The 16,912-nt window shown below is 36.5% G+C and overlaps 2 protein-coding genes and 1 non-coding gene across 3 annotated transcripts; all 3 read right to left on the bottom strand.

Annotated features, from left to right (window-relative positions):
* Positions 1-2,944: 2,944 nt before the first annotated feature.
* Positions 2,945-7,651, bottom strand: LOC137713142 (protein IMPAIRED IN BABA-INDUCED STERILITY 1). The gene is made up of 9 exons (XM_068452402.2): positions 6,895-7,651; positions 5,974-6,258; positions 5,515-5,832; positions 5,011-5,238; positions 4,823-4,920; positions 4,642-4,729; positions 4,021-4,551; positions 3,643-3,781; positions 2,945-3,473 (listed from the first exon to the last, which is right to left on the bottom strand). Exons 1-9 carry the CDS (start codon positions 7,279-7,281, stop codon positions 3,454-3,456), a joined length of 2,094 nt encoding a protein of 697 aa, XP_068308503.2. The 5' UTR covers positions 7,282-7,651; the 3' UTR covers positions 2,945-3,453.
* A 5,167-nt stretch (positions 7,652-12,818) lies between these two features.
* Positions 12,819-12,921, bottom strand: LOC137714012 (U6 spliceosomal RNA). The gene has a single exon (XR_011065355.2). It is a non-coding gene; the product is annotated as a U6 spliceosomal RNA (small nuclear RNA).
* A 358-nt stretch (positions 12,922-13,279) lies between these two features.
* LOC137713143 (HNH endonuclease domain-containing protein) lies at positions 13,280-15,813 on the bottom strand. The gene is made up of 3 exons (XM_068452403.2): positions 15,562-15,813; positions 14,967-15,089; positions 13,280-13,632 (listed from the first exon to the last, which is right to left on the bottom strand). The coding sequence occupies exons 1-3, from the start codon at positions 15,773-15,775 to the stop codon at positions 13,493-13,495; spliced, it is 477 nt and encodes a 158-aa protein (XP_068308504.1). The 5' UTR covers positions 15,776-15,813; the 3' UTR covers positions 13,280-13,492.
* Positions 15,814-16,912: the final 1,099 nt, after the last annotated feature.

The following is a 16,912-nucleotide window of genomic DNA, read 5'->3' as shown; positions in this document are numbered from 1 at the left end:
CATACGCTCTCATCTTTTCTTATTATTTTGTGTGGTTATGGTTAAGCCACGTTAATATTTTATATTGATTTTTTTATAAAGATAATAAGATAAAAAATAATATTAATATAAAATATTAACATAATTTAACTGTGATCTGTGATCGTACAAATAAAAGAAAATAAAAATGTATGAAAAATGAAAGAGCAGAGTAGCTGGGTCCTTCTTTTTCCTTCTTCTAATTGTACGTTTCCGTTTCCCGAAATGCCTTTTGCTCGTTATCGACTGTACGACAGCTGTTGAGTCCCGAGGGATGTCGTTTAGCACTTGGAGCCGGAACCACCACGTGATTGCTCTCTCACGTGTATTCGTTTGGACCGTCTAATTTGTTTTCATTCGCGGTCCAATCACCGCCGTCCAATCTTTTACTTTCATCCAATTCAACCAATGGACGGTGACAATGAAATATAGGGTGGTGGTCAAGCAACTTTTGTTATATAGTAATAATCTAAGACACATCATGTCATAAAAAATTAAATCAAAATCATTGACTGGTTGTTAGTAGCCTACTCTCCAATTTATATGCGCAAGAGAAACAATTTCTCTTGCTGGGCAAGATGAAGCTCGCACGTTATTTTGATTTGTGATTTTTTACCACAAATCATTGACTGGTGTTGATGGATGATTGCTTAGGGATCTCCAAGGCTTGTTTTGTTTGTTCGGATGTTGTTTCTTAGTTTTGTTTGGGATTTTTGACCACATTATTTACTTAAGTTGTTAATTAGTATGTTAATCACTTTAAATTTCCTTGTAACCAAAGAAACATTGTCATTACAGAAATCAGAGGCACATGTTGGGGTGAAAAGCTAGGACCACTAAGGCAATGAGATCCAGATCCAGATCCACGTGGCGTACATGCAATGCAACTGATTTATCAAAGGAGGTAGATTGTCTGCCCTGTATGGGTACCCTTCTTATCCCTTTTTATTTGTACGGTCACGATTAAGTCACATCAATATTTTATATTCTTATTACTTTTTGTTTTATTATTTCTATAAAAATAATTAATATAAAATATTGACATAACTTAACTATGACCACGTAAAATAGAAATGAATGAAAAGGACACTAAACATGAGAGCAGACAATCTGGTTATTTTGTCAAAACGTCAGAAGCATGAACGGTGAGATTACTGTGATCATCTTAAAAGGGCCCCACGAAATGATTACAGCCACTCCGTGCGTGCCATGTGCACCCTAGCATATTCTGAGAGAATATTTATCAATTGGGGAGATGATTCGTGAAAGCGAGACCTCACCTTCTAAAACCTTCACCATCATGTGTTTGTCTTAAGGTAATTATTATGGTAACAGTAATCCCAATTGCTTCAATAACTATTTTTGATAACCACTTACTTTAATTAATTCGATGGTACTGATTAGGGATTTGTTTGAAAACGATTTTAGAGAAAATATTTTTAGATTCTAAAAGTACTTGAAGTGTTTCCTGAAATAAGCATCAGCGCTTCGAGTATTTTTCGAGAATTCACTTGCATTTTTATTAAGGGTTTGGTTCTAAAAATACTTTTATCAAAAATATTTTTAATCATTTTAAAGATACTTTTAAACGAGTGCTAGTACTAATTATTAAGTAACAGAACGGTGTTTGTAATAAGGACTATTTTGGTGTTGAGCAAAGCGAGGGTGTGAGTGTTGATTGATAAGCCTCGCACCTGATGTGCACTGTTAACGACCACACATAGAAGAAAAACTTTCATGCGACAAGAATATCATGGTGATAATATCTTAAGTCAATCACTTTTATGTGATGAGTTTAACGTACAACAATACGTATTTGGCTTGAAATATTGTTATAGAGACAAAAAGATGCAGGTACATTTCTCTAACTAGCTTAAACAATTGTACGTTATGAATTGTACTTTCTTCAAATTAAGCTGTTAACAATGCTCAGCAGTTTCTCATGCGGAATGCGATCTTATTAGTGCCCGTTAGGTGTGGGTGTAAGTGACCAATCATGCACTGTATTTGAAAAAGTCAAAACACATAATAATGCATGATTAACTTAAAATATTGTTACGGACGCAAATTTATCTTGAATAATAGACTAGCTCTGACAATGAGTGTGACTTGAAGGGTTTGAGTGGAGGAAAACCAGATAGACCCCTTTTTTATCTATGGCAGTGACAGATTTGGGCCATTGGTTCCCTTTCATGTTCCCCTTAACAATAATGGAGGTTGCAGAGCCCTTCACTCATGCTTTAGTTTTTCATCTTACGTTGTTTTCTATTTGTTTTCGTCCAATTGATGCAAAGCTTACAAGTTGTAATTGTAGCTAAGGTTTTGAGATATCTAGTAGACTTACATGAGACGGGGACACCAAAGTGACGAGCTAAAGGTGTCCCAAACTTATCATGTCTCCATATGTATGAACTTTGTTACACGACAACACATAATTGATTTGGAACACAATCACCATTACATCATTGTTTCGGCAAAGTTATTCTCTCAATTACGGGTTAAAAGCTACATATAATCAAGTGCACTCCTTAAGTATTTGTCTCTTTCTTCATGTCTCACGTACGAAGTACATTGTATAAACCTGATTTCAGGTAAGTCTCTCTCTCTCTCTCTCTCTCTCTCCTCTCTCTCTCTCTCGCGTAGGACTTCCATTCCATGACATGAATACATGAGCCACCATGATTTCTTTAGTCGGTGATACAACATCATGTGTAAGTTTTTATTTACATACGGTTGTTTTACTAACACGGGACACCACAGCAGCAGTATACTCACGCCTTCGAGGTCTCCATCAAATGAATGACTCTTCCTAATCCACATGATAAAAATTGGATTGGACTTAAATGTGAATGTGAAGTTGGATCGGTCTTAAATCTGAATGTGTTTCAGATTTTGGGCCTCAAAATGTTGTATGCGTGCAATAATCTGAGCCTGTCAAACGTTTAAATATGCAAACCTGCTGCGAGCTAAGAATCCTTCCATTTTTGCTGTTCTTTCACTTCAAGACTCTTCTGAAAGCTGAGAAGTTCAGAAGAACCAAAGCTATAACGATACGAAGAGAGGCCTGATGCCCTAACCTACGAAACAAGAAACTGTACACAGCTTTTCCTCGGAAACCATTGCTACGAATCTATACATTAGCCCAACGGGACTTTGACAAAACAGGAAACCAGGAGCTAATCAGGCAACAAACAAAAAGTTTGAACAAGAGAAAGAGACCATGCCTTCCTCCCCTCCCGAATATTCTAAGGTGGATCGGTAGTTTCTCTGCTTGCTTTGTCACCGAGTTTGTGGCGGAGATTTTCACTTCCTCAACTAGTGGATGCAGCCACCTAGATGGAAATGCCAGCAACCAAGTTGAACTCTTGTATAATCTGTTTCTAGTCGAGACCTGTTTCCTTTTCTGGTTTACTCAAAAGCCTCTCCATCAGACATTTACTTCCCCTGCTTCTTACCTGCAATTCAAAAGTCACATTATTTAGCCGAAGACAGCCATTGCAATCATCACCTATATTTAGTCAGCTACATGATAATGTAGTAATGTACCCTTCTCCATCCCCGACCCACTAGGTCTGTGGGGAAAACCAGAAGATATATGGTAAGTTAGTAGTGTTAGTCCTGTACCTCTATGAAACCATGAGTTCCGGGTCGCCCTTCTGATGCGGCGCTCATGTCTGTCCAAAAATTCATCAACTCTATACGGTTGAGACAACAAGGGTCCAGAAAATTCAACCTTGTCTCCTTGATCTTGAACTTGAAACCCCTGTTACAAAACCAATATTAATGAGGTTAAAGATGCCAGGTGATCATATATAACATCACCAAAAAGAAAATTTGTTTGCCTTACAACTTGTATTCAACTCGACCAAAAAAATGAGTAACTACGAAAAGCTAAAAGATAAATGAGACGGTATTCTTGTGGTGTTCCAGGTAATGTGAAAACTGGGAGTTGTATGTTGAAAGTCATATAATTGTATCTGATTTCTGTATTTACAAACTTACTGTATCACTTTTAGCTGCCATTTCCTCTCTCTGATAAAGTGCCAATGATAATTCCTGCGAATGGTACTCCTCGGAAGCATCAAAGGAATCTGGATGCTCAAGCTTGCCCCATTGTTTCAGCATCGCAAGCTTTGCAATCTCGTATGAATCGTGCCCTCTAGAATCAGTGCACCCCTTGTACGTAAGTTCCCCATTTTCATGCCTTCTTGAGTCAAAGTTGCTCCTTGTATGCACTGTGATCGAAGATTCTAACGTGTTAAAAATGTGTCCTCTTGAAATAGACCGAGTATGAGATCTTCTAGCCTCATTTTTTCGTCTCTTTGCCCATGCAAAGCCACTTGATGTAGAAACCTCTAATGGACCGGTGAACGGAATGTCTCCTTGAGATGCATTTTTCACATGCGAAGAGTCTTCTGCTTTACCAGCTGACGGCTTTGGAAGCTCCCTACCTACTATTGAATTATCTTCCTTGAGAATATGTCCATTAGTGCCATTAATTTTATAAGAACCTCGAGACTCAGCTGCCAAGTCCTGCAAGATAAGGTTGAGATTATCAATAAGAACCTTCAAATGGTTACCATTAAAACACACAGACCCGCGAACAACATACAAGAGAGAGACCTCTGCTGGTGCCAATTTACTAAACCCAAGTGACTTTCTTGCTGGCTTTCGTGTTTCAGATCCACGAACTCGCCCACCAATTTTTTTCCTGAAAATTCAGCGACCGCACTAAATTTCAATTTTCATACTTTGGTGGGGACTACACTAATTTTTTTCACACAAGTGAACGAGAACCACTCACCTATTTGCCTCCTCCCGGTTGTTCGCATCTATCTCCTTGCTAGGTGGGTATATAGGCAAGCTTGACGGATCGCATGCATGAGGCTTCATTTTGAAATACTGAAGTGGGAATAAAGAATACTGTATTAGGAAAACCCGAATGATGAGAACCAACGCATAAGGTACATATTACATTATTTTGCACGTTACCTCGGATGCAAGAGCGGAGGAGGCAGTCCCACGCTTGTGTGGTTCTACAGAAAGGAGAGTCTCAAGTAGGTTCAAAGTGGCTGCAGGAAAATCTTTAAAGGTATCCCGCAGAGAACTATCGTAAGGTTGTTGTGGTTTAAATAGAGTGGCGTGAGGAAGTTTGGACTTTTTCCAGTAATCTTCTGGCGGGGAGCCACAAAGCTTGAAAATCTTGTGTAATTGTTCAACCTGTCAGTGGAAAATGCATATAAGCAATCGAACAGGAGCACCAAAGCAAAGTATGACAACAGCAATCCTTGTACAACTTTAGATGCTTACATAAAAGAGGACTAATATAACGCATCCTAAGAGAATCAACGTGTTAGTTCTCATAAAAATATGCACTAATTAAGAGAATCAGATCTTTAATTTTTCGATTTATGCAAGCATAACGGAGGACTCCACATTCTGACTATTTTTCCAAGACTGATAAAGAAAAGCAATGTATTTCGATTCGTTAATCACCTCTGTTCTCCCTTGAAGAACAGGTTTCCCCATTAGTAGCTCTGCAAACGCACAGCCAACACTCCATAGATCTATAAAAGCTCCATAATCAGTCGATCCAAGCAAAAGTTCGGGAGGACGATACCATAGAGTTACAACACGACTAGTTAGGGGTTGCTTATGACCGGTATTACAGAAGTTTGCCAACCCAAAATCAGCCACCTTCAGAATTCCTTCATTGCTCACCAGAAGATTTGATCCTTTTACGTCCCGATGCATTACACCCCGCGAGTGACAATGCTCAAGTCCAGATAACAGCTGCTTCATGTAGCATTTAATCTACAAAATACAGCCAACACCACCAATTTGAGCTTCAACATGGACGGAAAGATAGACGACTAACTGTGAAGTAGAACATCACGAAAGATGAATCCTACTAAACTAGCATGACAACTATTCATAAGAGCAATAGAAGCAAACCTGTGCCTCACTGAATTTGATGTCAGGGTTAGACAAGAGTCCGGTAATGTCATGTTCCATGTACTCGAACACAAGGTATATGCTACATGATAATCGGGAAGTAATTAAGCCCTCCAGTTTAACGACGTTTGGATGGTCAAGCCTTCTAAGAATCAAGATTTCTCGTGCCATAAACCTGACGCTCTCAGGCTCAAAATTGTCAAACCGCACCTTCTTCAAGGCAACTATCTTCCCAGTTTCGAGGTCCCGTGCTCGGAACACACTACTATATGTACCCTGTCCAATCTATTCAAGGAGTTGCGATCGAATAAGAACAGATAAGAAGAAAGATGGTAAACTATCAAGAGTAACAAAACATATACCATGTAGATATAGTTTCTACAATTCACAATCAATTAATACTTGCAATGAAGAATACAAACAATAACAAAAGTTAGATTATAACGATCCTATCGAAAAATATATCATGTAGATATTCCGGGACAGCAAAATTAACCATGTCGAAGGTTTGGACAAGAAAAAAACAGTCACAGAAACACCAGTTTGGATTTGAAGGCGTTGCGTTTTACCAAACAATCTGCAAATGGTAAGTTGTTGTAAGCTGACTCCGATGCACGCCATCGATTTCAAGCAAGTGCTTAAAGTGTTTAGCTTTTTAAGCTGTCGATATTCTAAACTACTCTAATTTAGACGGGATCAAACACGGGTTCAAAAACTACTCTAAACAAATATGCCAACTTTGTAAGTAAGTGTAAGAAAATGAAGTGTAAATGTCTCACTAGCTACATTGAATTTTAACGTTTGTGCTCAACATTTTTGTGAAATCCAAAACCTTTTTAAACAAAAACCAAACAATCAACAGAAAAACTCAAACTTCGCAAACAAAATCTAATAAAATGAGTGAGAGAGAGAGAGACTCACTTTCTCTAACTTCTCATAGGCATCGGCACGGAGTGGGACCCACCCTTGAATGGCTTCGCCGGCGACGGCGCTGAGCCAAGTAGGCCAGCCGGCGGCCACCTGCTCACCCTCCACATACTTCTGCAGATTGCTCAATCTAAAACTCAGAGACTCGGAATAATTATTATTGCTCTTGTGACAATTCCCGCCACCGCCGCCATTCGAACTCGCTCTTCCTGACTCACCCAACTCGCTCCCGCTCAACTCAGCCCCCTTCTTACTCTTCTTCTCCGCCTCCCCCAGCCCGACCCGACTCCGACCCGAATTCCCCACATTGTCCCTGAAGGCCCCCGAGTGGTCGAACGCCGGCGTCACCGACACCGCTTGCTTGGAGCTCACGCAACCCATCGCCGGGCGCCGACCCAATTACCATGCACGACCCACCCGCCGAAATCTGGGTGTATCGGGAAGCCGCCGGCTCAGCTCGGGTTGGAAGTCCGGAGCAACCAACCAACTGGTTTGCTCAAAACATCAAAAATGGAAAATGTAGAGCTGGAATTGAGGAGCAAACAGAAACTGGGTTTTATACAAACAATCCAAAGATAGAATGTTTGTTTGTAATTATATTCATTTCATCACTTGCTTTCTCTCTCTAACTTTTTTTTTTTTTTGCTTTTTTGAAAATTTAATTTTCTATTTTTTTTGCGGTAATCGCGGGGATGGGGATAGAGGATTTTAATGCGCGGTTTTCTTCATGCAGACGGAACAAAATGTATATGTGCCCTCCTCGTGCTGCCAAAATTTGAGTCTTTTTTTTTTTAATTTTTAATTTTTTATAACACAGAACGATATTTTATGCTAATTTGCGTTAAAGAAAATAAAAAAAATGTTTGAATCTGGGACGCAAGATGTTAAAAGATGAAGACTTTAACTATCAAAGCAATTTACATACGGTTTTCTTTCGTTTTTTAATATCGCTTGTATGTGGTATTTCTCTTCACTTCTTAGGTAATGAAAATGTCTTAAATTTAATTTAAATTGATGACAAGTTTCGTATTTATTTATTATAACTAACTTATAGTGTAGCTTCACACAAATATCTCACTTATTCAGCTAATCATATCGTTGTCTAAAAAAGAAACGATACTAATCCACATTACGTTTTGATTATGTTTTTTCAAGACGTAAAAAATGTTACTTTTCTTTGCTTTTTTTGTAAACAAAATGAGAACGCGTCATGCGATTGCCAACGGGAGTTTTTGTGGGGACTGTTCTTGTTTTGTTGCAACCATTTTATTCTCTGGTTTTTGTTTGCATTGCTATTTTTCTTTGTTTCCATTGCTAATTTGTGTGTGTTCAAAGTTATTGAGGTTTGTATTATGTAGGCCACCATTAGGCAGCTACATGGGGTTGCATATTGCTGCATGGGAGGGAAATAGACTGGCATTACACAAGTGGGGTCCCAATCAAGTTTGGGGATTGGGAGCTAGTTTAGTGGTTGGGTCATGAGTCATGAGGTCATGAACTCATAAATGGGGTAGTTGTTGTAATGTTGACTAATGGTATATGTAATGGGGTTGTGATTGTGTTTTGGGTTATATAAATTGATTTTGAAGCAACTAGTTCTTGGTTTAATGGTAGTTGTATTAATTTAGCTGGTAATGTGTTAGGCTCGATTCTTCTAGGTGCAAGAATAATATATTTGGTAGTTTAATTTGATGTTGACAGCTGTCTCTACTCGTCTTAAGTTCGACTGACTTACTTTATTAGTATTAATGATGAATTCAATACCTAGTTGTAACTAGCTCAGTTAAAGTAGTCTCTTAGCACCTGTCTTCACTTATCTCAAATTCAACTCACTTAGTTTATTAAGGCCTATAACGAAATCAATATCTAGTTATTATATAGTTATGACTAGACAAATTACAGTGACGTAATTTTGTCGGTGGTGTGGTGGCGGTAAAATATTTATACAAAAATCATATATATTTCAAAACCAAATATATCTGATTTTGTAAAGTCTGTTTCAAGCTTTGGCATAGGAGTAGGGGTTGGGTTTGTGGATGGATCCAAGAAAGGGGAATGGAAGGAAAGAAAGGGAGTTGATTAAAGAAGACTTTTGTTTTTTGGTGAACGATTAAAGAAGAATTGGAAAGCAAGAAAAAGGAGAGAGGAAAACTCGAACAAAAGGCCCTTCCTTCTCCATGCTGTTCTTTTGCCCATCTCCCACTTCTAAGTTTCTGACATTTCTCATGAGGCCTTCAAACTTCATTAGTCTCATGGCCCCACATGTTGAGTTTGATGGTGGGATCCACTAAATAATTGGGACAAAGCATCTCTATGCTTAATCTTAGTTTAGCAATAAAAAAATGATAAGGAGACTCTCTCAAAAGCGAGATTTTTTATAAACTTTGTGTCATCTTATATTTTTTGTACAATGTTTTATAATATTAGTACGAAAATTAACGTTAAATTGTTATGTAATAAAAAGTCCATAAAAAATCCGACTTTGGAAGGGTGTGCATAACATTTCTCTTTGCAGTTGTAGCTCAAGTTGGTTTGCTGCATCTGCCCACCAAAAGGAAGAAATGAATCATCTTAATTATACTATCTGTTTTTATCTCAGTTTGGTAGGAGTATCTAAGTCCCTAAATGTAAAATTTAATATCATAATATCTAAATATTGACGAGTGAGATTGACAACATTTCATTTATTGAAGGAGTACATTTTTTGGGTGCTGAAAATAAATGAATAGTGGGGTTTTCACAATTGACACTTTCATATGATGTTTTGAGGACATACAATTGATGAGATGTGAAAAAAGTAGTTAGCTAAAAAGTAAATATATTTAAGGGCATGCCTGAGAAAGTGAGGAGCAATGCATAAATGTAAAGTTGTGATCTACTCAAACCACATCTCAATCCCAAAGTAAATCCAAAGCAATTATGCAGTACAATGGATGTTAAAAGTAATTTTTCTTAGTTTAATATACATTGTCGGCGTATTTTTTTTACAATTTAAGGGCTCATTTGGAAGCTTATTTAAAATAATTGAGAATGTTTTTGAAAAAAATGTTTTTTGGTTCAAAAAACAACAGGAAATGCTTTTCAAAGTTTCACTAACATTTTTACTAATTAAAGATTGGTCTAAAAAACATATTCATCAAAAGCGCTTTCAGCTATTTTAAAAGTACTTCCAAATGAGCCATAAAGTTTCGAGTCTAATATGGTATCAAAGTTTTAGTTTTTTCATGAGGTTTCGTTGTGCCGTGAATCTGTCTCTACTTAAGCTTTTGAGGCTTAGTAGTTATCTAATATGATATTTCATGAGTTTTTGTTGCGTTGTGTATCTTTCTATGGTTAAAACTTGGATTCCATGAGGTTTCGTTGTGCTGTGCATTTTTCTAGGCTTAAGTTTTTAGAGCTTAATCTTATGGAGCACGGCAGTTGTCTAACAATGCTAATCCTTGATTTTCAAGCTTCCCAGTTACAAAGATAGCGAAGCCGACCTTCTTAAGTCTGTTTAGCTGAGGTTTAACAAATACTTGTTGGAGTGAGGGGTCTGCTGCTTTGGTAATCTACGTGCAAAATACGCAATATGTTAGCTTATTTTTTGGTTTCCACGAAACAATATATGCATGGAGTTTCGTACGTTCATATGACATACACAAAAATAGTATAATCTGTATCAATTTTACTATTTTAATTAGCTAGCTGTGATGCTACAACCTGGACCAATCCATCAATGGGATGTATGTATTAGCTATGCATCAGGATTCTCTCCTCTCTTATTCTCCTCTCATCCAGTCTCCTTCCTCCCTTTTATTTTTTCTTTCTTTCTCGCTCCATAACGAAGACAACATAAAATATTGTCGTGGTTTAATCGTGATCATTTAAATATGAACAGACTCGAGAAGAAGGAAAATGGAAGAAGAGAGAATTCTACTCCACGGCTATAACCTTCTAATTAGTTGGTTAATAAGATTATGATAATCCAACTTTTACGTACTTAAATTAAGAATTTGGCATGTGATGTGTGTGCATGCCAGTTGCCACCACTACCTTGAACTCTCACCCTTAAGTTATGATTGCTGCTTCCCATGATCCAATCAAGATCTCTAGCCACTCATCGATAGCACTCACGCACCAGAAAATATAAGAATTTGGTTATCATATATTTTTTAATTTACAAAAAAATAGGTTATCATATTAATTTGTTTTTATTAATTATCACATTGAGGCAAAGAGCACCACTAGCCCTAGAGCTATTTTTGCATTGACCTAAGGCTTACTTTTGAATATTTCTTGATGACCTTGAAACCTACTTTTCGTAAGAAACCCCAAACCCTAATTCTGAAACTAGAATCTTCTTGTGGATATATGACCAATTTTTCTTCAAATGTCTGAAATTTCTAAGTAGTTCAGAAATGAACGGTAAAGTTTTACTCTAAATGAATCAAATGATAAAAATTACTTAAAAAATTAGACTACTTGTTAGACTTGAACTACAAAAGACAAATCCGGAAACCAAATTGCACAGTTAACCTTAAAGAATTAGGGATATTTGATGGGGTAGTTGAAGGTAGGTCTAGTTGCATATGTGTCACTTCCAAATACCACATAGTTCAACGACTTCACTCATATATAATATAATTAAGATCATGGTGTAAATATATTAAGAGGAGCTAATTAATCAACAGCTAATATGTCCTTTGGTGAATACATTTTTAGTATCTTATTTATGGGCAAAAGATAGAAGAACAAGTAGGACAGGTCACAGACTAAAAACGACAAGACAAACAAATAAGTAGATTTGTGGTTTTTTGGTTTAGTTATTTAATTATGCTTCTGAGACTGTTCACTGTTAATCATTTTAGTTATCTTGTAAAATTTTTTTTGTTAAATTGAAGAAATCAATAGTTCAAGTGGAGAGGTTCATTTGACAAAAATACTCTCAATTTAACAAATATTTTTCACTGAAGGATTCAATTGATTTACTGTGGACAATCACATGGACCACTACTATCGATTTTAAATCTCAAGAATCAAAATAAAGAATTATGCTAATCTCAGAGATCATTTTAGTTAAAAAAAATATATTTAAATTAATTTTTTACAGATATTTTTGACTTACAAATAATAAAAAAAAAAGAAGAATATATATTCACGAATATGCTTTTAGGTTTGGTTGCATGGACTTATCAAATAATAATACGCTTTTAGGCTGTTAGGTTAGGTTAATTATCATTGTTATAACTAAAGTTACTCTATATATAATGTCAATTCCAGTAGAACATAACGAATATATATATATGACGGATCCGTGACATCACTTTTTTTACACAAATATGGCACACGTTTTGTAGGATCCACTTCATTATGTATTTCAACAATCAAAATTGTCTACATTTTATAACATCATTTGTAGATCATCCTAGTGAAAAGATGTGCCCAAAATCAAGTTATTTTGGTAGTCTGGTATAATCTAGTATCAAACTTGCCAAAAGATATAAGGTTCGCTTGAAAGTGCTTTCAAAACAACTGAAATCATTTTTGGTGAAAATATTTTTAGAACCAATTCTTAGTAAAAACGCAAATGAATCTTGAAAAAAGCATTTAAAATGCTTTTGAAATCTAAAAATATTTTATCCTAAAACAATTTCAATCATTTTAAAAGTATTTCTACCGAGCTCATACTCTTGTCTCTCCCTAAAATGAGCTTTAAGATTCATGATTGCTTGGAGCTAGACTTGTACCGCAGTCGATGGGTCAATCAAGAAGGTAGGTCTCAATGGAGATACGACCCATTATTCTATTATGTCCCCTCTACATGATGTTCCTACTATTTATTTGGTTTAAACTTTATTCCAACAACCTTCAATGATTAGACGGTGGTGTAGCATCAATCGTGCATGCTTAGATTTTTTATTTTATTTTTAGAGAATTTTTTTTTTGACAATTTCTCGATTTATGCGTGCCATCCTTGCGGAAAGACTATGCTAATTTTCTTTGTATCGTTCCAATTTTATCAGATGTCCCTAAAGGGACTGCATGCTTAGACCTTAGAAATGCTTGAATTAGTAATGTCCCATTCACTAATCATGTATACTAAGATTTTATTTACTTAAGTAGGAAGTTATTTCATGTATGTTAAGAGACGGAAACACACATGAAGGAGAAAACAAACTTTAAGAAAATATATGAAGTACTTAGAACTAACAAAAGATATAACGCAAAACTGAGTGAGTAGTGTTTTATATTTCATACAGCTAACCTCACTTAATAGAATAAAGCTTGGTTGTTAATTGTTGTTGTAAGAGACAGAAATAGACACGAAGGAGAAAAAGAGATGTGTTGTAATCATTTTCGTAAAACAATGAGTGATACTTTAACCGTTTCCATTGACTTAAGCAAGATAAGAAAATTTCTTTGATGGGGGAAGATAAATTCCAAACATTATGTCAATGGCCATGATGGTACAAGGAAAGTTAAAATTTGATTAACATGTCTAATCAGACATTATACAAGTTGACCCAAATTTGTGTGCAGGGTCACAAGTTGAATTGATGAACTCACTTTAAGTCTTACAAACTAGTAATTGGGTGCTAAAGAGCCCAACCTATGGCAACTTGCAAGCAGCTGTTTGGTCTTTCGACTTGTGCTGTCCAAGCATCTCGGCTACAGTTCTGCATCGGCATTGGTTTCCTGGGCGGATCACGTCACCATATACGGCCATTTCGATTATGTCAAGCTCCTTATCTGCAAGTAAAAGCGATGTGCGATCATGAGATACGAGTCTCACCAGTTCTAATAACGAACTAGCTTCCAAGTAGGCCAGAATGAACACCAAAATACCACTAGGTTGAAAGCAATGTGCCAACAAAGAAAATCACAACTGTGTTGACTCGGATAGAAAGGCAATCAGAAGTTCGTACAAATGTTTTTTGAATGTTGAAAGATTCAAATTACTCGAAGGTTCCTCCTCTTCTCCACCATTTTATGAAGTAAATCTTGCAATAGCTGGGGTCTTGGAGAAAGCGGCCCAAGTTGAAATTTTCCATTCCCTTTTCTTTAAATTTGGAATTCGTTGAATGATTTACTTTGTATAATGAACAAATAATCAAATCTAGGTTTATGAAAATATTCCGATAACAAGATCTGCTGCTCTTTATGTTCAAAAACAAGCACTAGGAAGTCAAGGATATGGGGAAGGATCAGGGGAAAAGGTTTTTCTGAGAATAATTGCAGAAAGTAATTATGAAATTAAGTGGAAACGTTGTTATCAGAAAAAGTTCAGAGCAAAGGTATAGCCTAAACTACAGTGTGGCATTTTCACTTTGGATATAAGCTAGAGACAATGTACATCCCGCCCTTCTGCTTAGATAATTGATCATGAGTTAATGTCTCTAGACATAAAGCTCCGAACTTTTTCCATAACGAAAGGCATACTAGAACAGTAGTACGAGTGAACCTGAGTAATTTGTATTTCTGATTTCATATTTACACCAATAAGAATATGATATGATGTCAATTCTCAATCGGGAAAAATGATGAGGTTATGTAGCTCAACAAAGACCAAGCTAGCCAAACTTAACCCCTCAGTCCATCCTATAAACTAACCCACAACCCTCTTAGCACACCTACATTGTGAACAGTGACCCCGACTAGAACATTTACAAAGCATTGGACATACTGAGATGACTAAAACCAGTATTGTACATATGGACCTAAAACATATATTCTCATTGCGAATCTTTGGACACTTTAGATCAGAAAAACAGTTAACAAGAATTGTTCAAAATGGTGACAAATTGCGGATGACACCCATAATTGTTATCAATGGAACGTAGGAGCATCAGGTCACGTAGATTCACGAAACACGTTCTAAACTTTGATTATAATCATGTGCACTCGACTTGAAAACAATCGCCCCTAAAATCATTAGATACGAACAACAATGATGAATTGTGTTTATGATTCAAAGACAAAACCATTATGCTCGACCCAATAACCACAATTCTGGGTTCCAAACTAAATAGATCAGAACTCCGAATCTAATAGTAACAGTGAAGAAGAGAACGCGAAAAACTTACCTGTAAACTTGACATCACAAGAGTAACCTTTCAATATATTTGTATCGATTTTGTCTTTGTCTGATTTGAATCTGTTTACCCTTGTTTGAAGAATCTGACAATTTTCTTCTGTGGATTCACCACCTACAACACAACCCCAAATCTCGATTAACTCAAACACCAAATTCGCTGACAGATTAAAGCCCACATTTGCATGGTTACTGCTGAGGAACAGCAAAGAAAAAACTTCCGAAAATTTTTGCCTCATAACGCCACGATTTTGAATTTGAACAATTCAAAAAGTGAAAAAATAAAGTAAATTACATATCAATTAGAGTCAGCTATGAGAGCAAGTGATTTTCAAAAATAAAACCCAATAAAAGCACAAATAACAATATCGAAATTCAGCTCAATTAAGTAGTATATGCACTAAAATGCTAAATTTCAAAATACCCAGTTCAAAAATCATAAAAAACCAATCAAATAATTGAAACTTGGCAACAAAATTGCTAAAATTCAAGATACCCAGTTCAGAATTCATGACAATCAATCAAAAGATTGAAACTTTGTGGAAAGAATTTGAAACTATCTAGTTGAAAAGAGAGGAAGTTCTGACCTTTGGAGAAGGGAACGATGTGATCGTACTCGAAGCAGAGGCAGCCCTGGCAGTTGCAGAAGCGCTTACAGACGACGTTGCCGGCGGCGTCTTGCCGCCACCGCTCAGGGTGTCGACCCGGCACCACATCCGCGTTTGCCCAGCACTTGCTCTTCGTTTTTGAATCGAAGAACCGTGGTCTTTCGTCACCCTTGCTCTTCGGCGAAGAACTCATCCCCCCCTCTCTCTCTCTCTTCTTGAACCGGAAGAGACACAGAATTTGAGAGTTTCTAGAGAGAGAAACTTTGCCATGTCAGATCGCTGACGTGGTCCCGACCGCCAATCATATTGTACCACTTGTAATAACCTCCCGCCACTTTCTTAGTTCTGATCTGATCCAACGGTTAAGGATGACACCCTCAGTCGCTCCCCTGTTTTGCTTTTTCACTTGTTTAGGGTAATGTATTTACTTACAGACAATAAGAACTGAAATCTGATTAATTCTTGAGTTTTCTGCGTTTATTAAAATAGAGGTAAGTGAACCACCTCTTAATTTTTTTTAGTATTTACTTACAAGTGTAGAATCATAAAATTTTAAGTTTTTTCTTGAAATCCCTAATCACATACTTAAAAATTAAGAATTAAATTGACAAGAGATGACTAGTTGGTTTGAATCTCTTTCCTTACTTCTCCTATTGTTTGCAGATTTTTTTGCGGGAAGTGATTTCTGCACATACTTTTTACCGATAGTTTGAACTTTGAACACTAACTTTTTGTTCTCTCTTAAATTCTTGCCCAATCTGATGAAAAAGCTAGGAGTCTGCATGAATCATTTTCTTTTTCTTTTGTTTCTGCAGTTTCGTTTTGTTTTGTGTTCACAAGTTTTGCATATTTGAATAGCATAAAAAGGATCGACTGTCACAATTCTTTGTTTAAGATTTTCATATTTTCCAAAATATAACGAGTGTAAATTCGAAAATTTTCGCACTTCCTCAAAATTCTTCTACTCGAATGGCAACACTGGGCATTTCACAGGCATCTTTCGGCCTTGGTTTCTTCACACCGTCAACGAACCACACTACAAACGTGGATAATGCATATCTAGATGTGAGTCACATGTTGAATTTTTAATGTGTGTATATATATGGAGATGGATCCATGATACTATTTTTTTTGCACAATATTTTGACCCAAGTTTTTCGAGTTTCAATAATGTATTTCAACAATCCGAACCGTCTTATATTTTAGGTCTCCCTAAAATACCATGTCTACAAAAAATCATTCAAATATGACACCATATAACTATTAAATTAAGGGTTTAGGGTTTCGTAGAACCGTATTCGTCAATTTTTTTCACATTAAATGAATATCT

This window comes from Pyrus communis, chromosome 14 (genome assembly GCF_041283825.1).
Source record: "Pyrus communis isolate YQ-2024b chromosome 14, ASM4128382v1, whole genome shotgun sequence".
NCBI classification, from domain to species: domain Eukaryota; kingdom Viridiplantae; phylum Streptophyta; class Magnoliopsida; order Rosales; family Rosaceae; genus Pyrus; species Pyrus communis.
Note: the sequence above shows the minus strand (reverse complement) of the source record. Positions and strands in the feature narration are given on the sequence as shown.